Source organism: Anneissia japonica, unplaced genomic scaffold (assembly GCF_011630105.1).
Source record: "Anneissia japonica isolate Jap-2015-1 unplaced genomic scaffold, ASM1163010v1 scaffold287891_len339112_cov183, whole genome shotgun sequence".
Taxonomy (NCBI): Eukaryota; Metazoa; Echinodermata; class Crinoidea; order Comatulida; family Comatulidae; genus Anneissia; species Anneissia japonica.
In genome coordinates, this window is record NW_022749182.1 from 69,471 (window position 1) to 80,239 (window position 10,769).

The 10,769-nt window shown below is 36.0% G+C and overlaps 1 protein-coding gene across 2 annotated transcripts in view; it reads right to left on the minus strand.

Annotated features, from left to right (window-relative positions):
- The window catches only part of LOC117121020 (allatostatin-A receptor-like), a 46,227-nt gene that overhangs the window by 9,087 nt on the left and 26,371 nt on the right, over positions 1-10,769 (minus strand). For both annotated transcript variants that reach the window (XM_033266116.1, XM_033266117.1), the window contains one exon: positions 8,617-8,698. In XM_033266116.1, the coding sequence (XP_033122007.1) occupies positions 8,617-8,629 (13 nt within the window). In that variant the 5' untranslated portion in view covers positions 8,630-8,698. The remainder of the gene's footprint in view (positions 1-8,616; positions 8,699-10,769) is intronic.

The following is a 10,769-nucleotide window of genomic DNA, read 5'->3' on the forward strand; positions in this document are numbered from 1 at the left end:
TTATTCTTTTGCGTAAAACTAAAATTCATGCCAATATTTTTCCATGATTTATAATAATTGGAGTAATGCAAATGCATATTTTCTAAAAAAAAAGTCATTTTTAGTGAAATTTTGCCGGGAATGGGGCTTTAAGCCCGGCTCAACGTTAAGCCCGGCTTAACTTTGCCGGGCGTTCAGACTAGCGGGTTTAGCCAGGCGAGAATTTTGCATAATAATGAACCGTAACCAGGAAACGTGTTTCAAAACATTGCTCGCGAAACGTGCGCTCGCTCACAGCGTACGTAATTGAATGCTGATTGGTCAGTTCGTCACCCGAAGTCAATGCAAGACCCCCGCAACGATTAAAGCCCGAAAAGTTAAACACGGTGGCACGCCAGGCCTAGTTACTATAGGAACACAGCCCGGCTTGAGATAAGCCACCTAGTTCAGACTGGCAGGTGGATAAACCCGGTAAGTTGAGCCGGGTTTATCCACCTAGTCTAGTAAGAATACTAGAGCGCTAACTGCAATGTATTCGATGTTCGAAATACGCAGAGCTGTGTGTGTGGGTGTGTATGCGTGTGTGTGTGTGTACCATCCAAGAAGGCTTTCATAGATTCAGCCAATCAAATTTCGCCTAATCACCATCATTTGCAACTGCGCCCTCAATTTACACAGAAGGTTCAGTCCAGCTAGTTACCCGTATGTTTGAAACTCGAGCGTTGTGGTGTATAGGTGTAATGAACACGATTTTAATTTTCATTCCTTGATACTTTATTTTTGAAAGGTGCTCCACTTGGCCTCGTTTTGGCTACGATAGTTTAATAATTTGTTATTACCATTACTCGTTATCATTAATGAAATAGTAGTCAGTCAGAGGGCTTATTTATGGTTACATATGTATACTAAGCCTGAAGGTGGCGCTTTACTACGACGGCCATCTTGGATGGTACATATACATAACTCTGCATTACTCCGCCATCTTGTCAGCACTGTTGTTTAATAGCTCCATGGGGACACGCTCTTTTGTAGTAGTACTTTTTAAAACGTCGTTCCATTGCCTGCATACAAAATAAGTGCAGTCGGACCTCTTGCAGTTATACTCTCTGATGACTTTTTTTTTAAGCCCGTCACCCCAAGGGGTATAGGCCGTCGATGATTTCTCTCCAGAGTCCTCTCTCCTTTGCTTTCACCTCCAGTTCTCTCCAGGTATAGCCCGTCCTCCTGATGTCTGCTTGTAGGTCTCTTCGCCAGGTGTTTTTTGGACGTCCTCTTCTCCGTTTACCTTGCTGGTTCCATGTAAGAGCCTGTCTGGTGATGCTGGATGTAGGTTTTCTTAAGGTGTGTCCAACCCATGACCATTTCCTTCTGCCAATATCGTTTTTTACTGGATGTTGTTTTGTTCTATCCAATAAATCCACATTACTAATTTTCTCGGGTCGACTTACAAAATTTTGCTGTAAAAATTAGTGGGGTCTAAGAGCATCCACTACAACTCCACCATGGTTGTTGAACAACTTTTTTGCAACTCTGAATTCCCGGAAATAAATGCTGACAATTAAGTAAGGCCGCTAGCCCATCCCCTCAAGGGACCCATAAGAAATAAAGTTAGCACGGAGAGAGTTTATGTTGGAAATATGGTATATCTGCACACAGAGTGTGGTTGAACAAATTACAATTCGTAAGATTATTTTAAATCATGGGAATAAGACAAATGTAGGCCCTACTGCGAAAATGATATATTGTTCTAAATTTAATTAAGTTGCTTATTCCTCAATGAATAAATAAAGTGTAAGAAACACGAATATGTACAAGGAATAACAATGATTATAACTGTAATTATATTTACATGACTTGCAGGTTATTGTGAAATATTAACAATATGAAATAAATTAAATAAACCAAGTTCATGAATACACATGATATAATATGCTATGAATTATATTTGGAAATACAGTAGGCCTCCTATTAATGCCTACACAAATAACGCCGAGTTTCGAAAAACATACTGCTTAATTTGCACTTACTAAATTCAGTATGAAGCATATTAAATTATTTATCACGCTCTATCACTTGAATAATTGTTAAAAAGTTTTAAAATCCTGTGTTTTCTTCTGGTAGACCTTATAGCAATTACACTATAATTTTAGTCAATAAAATTATGTCAGACAGACCTTGTGGTATCTCCATGTACAGATCTAACAGGTGATAAAGACAGAGCATTAACATTCAAGGGCTATCCAGCTTTTTTGTAAAAGAGTGGGGAAGGGGCACAATGTTGTTGAATGTGGTTGATTTTACAGGGCTTCGGGGTCATACCGCGGAAACTTAGTTTACCTGGATGCCCAGAAAAAATATAAAAGAATTATGATGATAATGATGATGATGATGATGATAATGATGATGACGAAGATGACACTTTGTTTAAAGTGAGTCCAATCTGAATCAGGGGAAAATGAGGCCCCGGTATGTGTGCAGGGAAAACCCCTAGAAAAATCAGTAGTTTGGGTTGGGTTAACTAAATTAATGTTCAAATGCAATCAAAGACGTTATTGTGATTGCTATTCCCTGATATTGTGGTCTAAACGTATATAGCAACTGGCAATTGTAGAGCCATTACCACTCCCCAGCAAGGGGCAGAGACATGCCTGATGTGAACAATGGCATCTGTGATAACCCAAAAATAGCAGCTGGCAACCAGGAATAGCAAGTAATCAGGGCTGGCTTCATCCGCATACGCCTTGTGTGGTGACTCTAACCCCCAACATTTTATACATAGTTAATTGTAATTATATATTTATACCTCTAAACATTGTCAAAATTAATATTTTTTGAGGGTGTAGACTTTTCTGTTATTTGCCATTCTCTCCTAATTGACATTTTAGGGTTATTCACGATATTTAATATAGAATTTTAATATTTCTATATTTAATGTAATATTCAATAGGCCTATTTAATATACGAAACTGAATTTTTATGTATTTTTAATCTTCAGACATTTATTTTTTATATCATTTTGCATTTTTATGGCGACACTGTTTTTGGTGTTTTGACACACTGTTGGGTCTTTAATAAATTTTAAAAGAATTAATTTTAAAAAAATGTAATAGAATTGAGAAAAAGTGGTCCGACCAAAGCCGGTGCGGCCGGTGCGGTTCCGACGGTACAGCCCTGGACTCATAGATCGAACTTAGGAGCGTTATACAGAACGATTTTAAAATATTTTCATCGTAATGAAAGGTAGGTAAAGGTAGGGGTAAAAGAATAACCTACGTTTTGGACCACCATTGGAAATAAGTTATTTGTCGACTCTATGGGTCATGCTGGTTTCATGTTTTAATGTTCGATGTTTTTTTGTAATTTTATCTATATTGTTTTTTGGGGGTGTTTTTTTTTTGTAATGTTGAAACATAATAAAATCAAAATTAAATCATGTTCAGATCATTCCGCAATTATAGTATTGAAAACAAACAACATAAAACAAAATCCGTGAATATTCAAATAAATATTTACAATAGATTTTAGTGGTCCATTGTTATAAAATTTTACGGCCAATTTTTACATGATATTGTGAGTGACAGTGTGCAATAGACATGCAAAAACATTAGCAGATCTGTACACTGTACTGAGTACCGTTTTGACTGATTAACATGCATTCACATGCTTGATCATCTTGTAAATATTTAGAAACTTTGTATTCGGAACATAGGCCTACATGGATTCAGAAACGTTAAAAAGCACACGATTCAAATAGGCCTACATTTTCATTGTGATATAGTGGCTATAATACTACTTCAAAACAAACAGCTTCATAACAAAAGCGGTGTAAAAAGCCCCTATGTATGCAAAACAGATATTATAAAATGGGTTCAGCTTGTCCATTAATCTCAACTTCGAAGTTTACAAAGCTATTGTTAGAGGCATTTTTGTCTTAATTTCAACCGTTTATGATCCGTATCTCCACACTTCTAGGCCTATCGAATTCTGTTACTGTAGACAAACGTTATTCGATTAAATTAATCTCCGGGTTTAATTTTATTTCAATTATTTTTCTCAACATAATACAATACATTAAAAAAGTAAAATTTTGATATCGAATAAGTGAAATTGTGCACAATCTACACTTGGCCTATCAATAACATTAGGCCATACGAAACAATGCAGAAGGAAAGGATGTCAAGTCTTATTCAACAACAATGATTTTTCGCAGACGCACACATTAAACTTTGTCAGTATTAAAATACTGTGCATTATATTTTTTTTATAAATTCTGGGTGACCCTACTAAATATATCGGTGACCCTACTTAAGGCCGCAACTCATGGTTTGAATACCAGGGCCGTTGTGAAATCAATTGCAACCAATTGGATGTAGGCCTAAACATTATATAAATGTTATGCTATGAGTATAGTATGAGTATGAGTATGAGAAACTAATTAATTAAATTAACGTTTTTCGTCACCTTGTGCGTTTCGTCACTATTATTCTGTCCTAGCTGAATGACAGGAACTTATACAGAAATACTTCATAACTTTGATCCTTGCAATAAGAGACAAAAGAATTAACGCGGCTTTGGCTTTACCTGTTGAAATTACAGAAAAGTTATATTGATTGCTTAAGAACAATCTGTTGCAGGTCAATTGACGTTATTCACGAGAAATTAAATCGCCAATTTCCGTCAGAATAAATTGAATATTAATGAATTCAGAATATGCCTATGTTGACAGCCTGTTTTCTTTAAACGTCGAGAGGGTTGAATTCGCAGTGTCTTCCAATTACCTGGGCTTAATAATAATAGTAGAACCCGTGACGATAACGATAATTATCACTGTTCGAAAGGTCTGTCAATTAGAAAGCCAACAGATTTTCTGAGGTGTTTACTGAAGTGAAGATGATCGACTTGAATTTTCACGATATTTAATATAGAAGTTTGCTATTTGAATTAGCACCGTAGGATACATATATTTCAATTGAAATTAAGTGTTGATCTTTGCGCAAGCCGTCAGCATAGTTTCATCGTGATGCATGTTCGATAATAAACGGTTACAAATATAAGTCTTGTCAGATATAATTAAAATGCATTTGTTTTATCTAAGGTGATAATGTGCTTGTGAGAAGTGATTTTTAACTTTACCACGCAATGAAGGGCGTGTGCATCACCAAATAGATGAACGTTATGCATGTTTAACAATATATAATAAAAATAATACACATATATATATGTATATATATATATATTATATAGGCCTATATATAGGCCTATATTATATATAATATATTTATATCCGTTATCGCTGAGGAAGAGCAGAGACGAGGAGTGCTCGAAATATTCGAATTAAAATATGTTTTATGTCTGTATAATACGTTTCTACTTTGTGCAAAAATTTAATTCATTGAAATTGAATACCGAGCAATTGAAAACAGAATTTTAAACTAATTGCCATTTTTTTCGTTGGATTTTTCAAATACAGTAGGCCTATAATTCAAAAGAATACTTTATGGATTCAGAAACCCCCTTAAAATGTACACAAACCAGATTCGTATTGAATATACACAATTTAACTGATACTGGTGATTAAGTTGCTTGCCAGGGGTGGCGCCAGGATTTGTCCGACGGGAGGCCGAGGTCCCCTAGGCGGAGACCGAAGTCCTAGACAGAGAGCCTATGTTCCCAACATGAGCAAAGTGGGCATGGTCGGGTGTTGCTCAAATGCTCAAAATCTTTCGACGTTATCACTGAGGAAGAGCACAGGAGTGCTCTAATACACTATTTTGAACGCCATAAGTACTTTTTTTTTACAATTTTAATTATTTTTATGTTATATATTTTGTATACATTACCGTATGTCATACAATAAAACAATACATAGGGCTACTGTAACATCAATCTGTATTAATTCAATACTATCTCAAAAAAAACCCATGCTATCTTGAAAAGAAGCCCATGAACTTTTGTATCGAGATAAGCTTCTTTTCGAGGCTACTTTTGCAAACTAAAGAGAGGGGCTTCAATTCGAAATGAAGCCCATTGGGCTTGTATTCGAGGTTTTAGGGTATTGCTTTTATGGAAATAAATTACCCATGCTCATGGCTGTAAACTTGTATAGCGCATACTACTGCATTAGTTTATATGGGCTTATCAGCACAATGAAAGAACTAGACAAGAATACTAAGACAAAATAGGGGAAATTAGATTTAAAAAGAAATAAAGAAAAAGAAAATGAGAATAAAATGAAAGTCAAGAGCAGATCGGCAAATTATTAGTTTAATATTTAGCCCGACAACCTCGTTGTGGCGTCGGATGACGCGGTCGAAATTTGACCGATGGGGTAAGGGGAGGGGGAAGGCAAGCATGACTCCCATTTGCATCGTCACTGGGCCATATGTCTTAAACCAGGCACTTCACTGCGCCCGACGGGATTCTATAGAGAACGCAACGCCACAACGCACGTGCAACGGATCGTTTGTAATGACGATCCGTTCAGATTGTCACCGACATCAGCAGACGGCGTCGCGTCATCAAACACTCAAGGTAACGGAGTTATATTCGTCGGACGAAAATTAAAATAAGCATGGTTGTGTTTTGTATGAATTTATGCTACAACATGGGTTAAATGCTACTGATGTATTTTTTACCTTCTCAGTCTTTTTAAGTCTACAATCTATTCTTTAACTTCATAACATAACAAGCACATATTATAAATGATAATAATGGTGAAATATTGCTTTTATGGAAATAAATTACCCATGCTCATCTGAATTAGCGCATATTATTGCATTAGTTTCTATGGGATTATCAGAACAACTCAAGAACTAGACAAGAATATCGTTACAATGGAAAATATATTTTTTTTAAAAAGGAGGAAATTGAGAATAAAACAGTAGGCGTCAAGACCATGGGGAAATTAGAGTTGTCGAATAAGAATGATTTAAGACGGTGGAAAAAACCAGCAGAGTTGAAGACTGATCATGTGAACAGATTGGGCAATGCTTGGAGCCGGCAACAGAAAAAGACCTCTTTTTACAACAGTGCCTCAGGAAATGTGCAACAGGGGGGTCAAAGACGTCGGGCATAGGTTCTGAGCAAAGGGGTTGCCTAGCGCTTAGATCAGGCTATCGGAATAACATCCCCGTGCAGGCTTATGGAGAAAAATTGTATGTTCTTTAGATCGAAAATTTATTAGTTAAAAATTTTAGTCCGTCGACCTCGTTGTGGCATCGGACGACGGGCTGCCAAAATTTGAGGGGGAAGGCCAGCTTACCCGACGTAGAAAAATGTCTCCACTGAACTCCCGCTTGCATCGTCATTGGTCCATATATCTTAAGCCAGGTACTCACTGCGCCCGACGGTCGACGGCCGACGCGATATATGGAGAACGCAACGCCACGACGCGCGCGCAACGGAAAGCTTTTAATGACGATACGTTCAGACTGTCACCGACAACCAGCTGACGGCATCGCGTCGCCAAACGCTCACAGGGAGCGGGGTTGTATTCGTCGCGGACGGTCGTGTGACCGTCGTACGACGCAGTGAGTGCCAGGCTTAAATGACAAGAGGACGCATGAGTGTTAAGGCCAACTCAGACAGCGTCGGCCGACGCAGCCCGACGCGATTTGTTGTCGCGTCGGGTCTGTGTGAGTTGAACGCAGACGCGATGGTGTGCGTCGGGGGCAGTTGTAGTAGAATATTAAACGTGTTTAATATTTCTCACGACGGCTTAAGACTGTCGCCGACGATAAATCGTGTCGGGCTGCGTCGGCCGACGCTGTCTGAGTTGGCCTTAAGTCTCTCAAAAACACACGACTTTAATAAACTAGCCTTTATAAGGGGTTGAGCCAAGCGCGACACGGACCATTGTTTACGCTAACACCATTCATCACACATTTTACTGTCAAGAACTAAACAAGTAAAATCCTGACATACGTTGTAACCGGCATGTTTTTTTTTTGGGTTTTTTTTTTGCATTTGAATATTGGTATTAGATTAAATAATCCAAGTCTGGCCAAGATTGAGTGTGTATACGTTGTTTCAGGATTAGACACTAAAAGGAAGCCAGGTAATAATAACAGTCTTATGAAACTATAAAGGTAATTTTAATCACCTTTGTTGTCAACGTCAACAATAATTAATTAGGCTATATTGTCCGCATATTTTGTATTCCGCCACAATCATGACCTAATAAAAACATTAATAGCTATTCATAACAACAACGATGATAATGCTGATTATAACATTGCAATTTAATAATAATAATAATAATGATAATAATATATACCTATTATTATTATTATTATTATTATTATTATTATTATTATTATTATTATCATTATTGGCCTCGGTATTCGTGAAACAACGGAGTCCAGTATCAGTTAACGTTCGACTATTATTTTTTGTATATGATTTTAAAGGGTGAAAAGGGGGCGTACCCACCCTCTCTCCGTTTTAATCATTCAAAAATCTGTATCTTATCCTCTCTCCTGAGTATTTCGTCAAACACCCGTTTTACAAAAATCAGTTGTACAACATTATCATGTTTTGCCCTCCGGAGCCTGGCTTTAAGCATTTAAAACGGCAAGACAGGATCTCCAAAACATATTAAGTCGTGCTGAAGTTATGAAATACCAATTATTAAATTACCATTTGCTTGCATTTTTCGGATTGGTAATTCTTCTTATCCTGATGCAGTCAATTTCGAATACTGAAGTATTACTATACCGATCTGAAAATAACATAAACATGTACTCATTTATTCCTTGTATGTATTGTGGTCTAATAAAATGAACTGGGTTTCACACACATGCGTTTGAAAGCAAAGTTCACATAATCATATTACATTATATTCACATTGTTATTACAATTACATTGTTATTACAATCTGATTATTTTAAGCAATATGACTGATTATTATTTTGCTGTTGACTTAATCATTCATTATTTCATTGTAATAATTAATATATTGTATTTATTATGATGTATTATGTGATTGTAAATAAGTTTGATTGAATAGTAATTTAATGACCTTCGGTCAACAAGTGGGAAAAATTGTCTTGCATACATTCACCAAGAATTGCTAATGAATATAATGTACCGTATAATAAATGTTAATGATAGGCCTATTTGATTGTGAATAAATGACCTTTGGTCAACAAAAGAAAAAAAAATTTCATATCTCCATGCATGAATATTATTATTTTTGTATTATTATTATTATTATTATTATTATTATTATTATTATTATTATTATTATTATTATTATTATTATTATTATTATTATTATTTATCATTATTATTTGTGCTAGAATGTGCAAATTGCAATCCTATTTTCATGAGACCCATAAAACACAGAGGGCGCTGTATAGTATTTTCGACACTTCTATTAATTTCGTTTGCATCAAAGCCTATCAGTTTGTATAAATGGTGTAGGCCTACTTTATTAACATAAAAAAAATACATGGCAGCCAGAGCAGAAGCACTTAAATTAAAAAATAAATCGTCTAAAAATTTACACATAAAACCAGAAATATCTGTACATTAGAAAGTTTAACTATCTAACCAAAGTTTTAATCACTTCTTAAAGAATACTATGGCCGGACCGAGTAAAGAAGATGAATGCCTGGAATAGATTCCATTGTTTATTTTGGGGTCCCTGTAAAAAGTCTCTACCTTGGGTCTTATTCCATTTATTTATTTTCAGTTATGATCTTTACCCTCTAAGTTGATATTAACATAATTATCAACACTATCAACTATGATGGCCTTTCTCTGTTGCTGCAAAGTCGTGGAAATCATTCTGACAGAATGTTCGTGAGACGTCCTCTTTCACAATGTTTGGGCCTGGCCTAAAGTAGCTTCAATTTTAATCAAATAATCTACCAATAATTTTCATAATAGGCAAATTTATATTATTTTCAAATTGAAATTGTATTGTTTTCCCTGTTGCTTTTATCAGAAGAAGTCCTCTGATATTAATGAAGAAGTTCGCTTTTTGGCAATCCTTAAGTAAATTAACGTTATGAAATAAGTGTGCATGTTACTATGCATTTTAATGAAAAATTTACAAAAGGTCAACATGTTAATTGTGCCACCGAGATCAAAAATATATAATTTGTTAATAAGATTCGTCACCTTGTAGACCATCCTAATAGATATTCACTGAAAATGACCGAAGAAGTCATCGATACATGAAATTACTTACTAGTTTTGCGGGAAATAATGCAATCAACTTGATGGGTAATTAACTAATTTTGAATATTAGCTTATATATTAGTTTCTTAACGCTGACTTCCTCAAGGGAATTATCCCACCTTCACGCTTGCCATTTGTTTATTTCATGCATAGCGTTCCAACTGTTACGGATAATACTCGCACCAAGATAGAGGAATTGCCAACCTATTCGCTGTTTCTAGTAACAAGGTATATAACCCACATGTGTTCTGTTAAAATATATATATTAAAACGAATACTAAAACGCCTATAAGTAAATATAAAATATTGGTATGTTCGATTTATTTTCGTTTTTTCCGAGAAAAGCAGCAGTTATAGATCATAAGTATAAATTTTGAACCTTAAAGATATATATATATACCTGCAACACTAAAGTAGCCAATTTCCTGGACATCACCCTCAACCTCAGCAACGGCAAATACCAGCCATACCGAAAGCCGAATGACCAACCTCTGTACATCAACAGGCGATCTAACCACCCGCCTAGCATCATCAAAAACCTGCCCGACTCGGTGAGCCGACGACTATCCGACATCTCCTACGACGAAGAGACTTTCACCAACGCC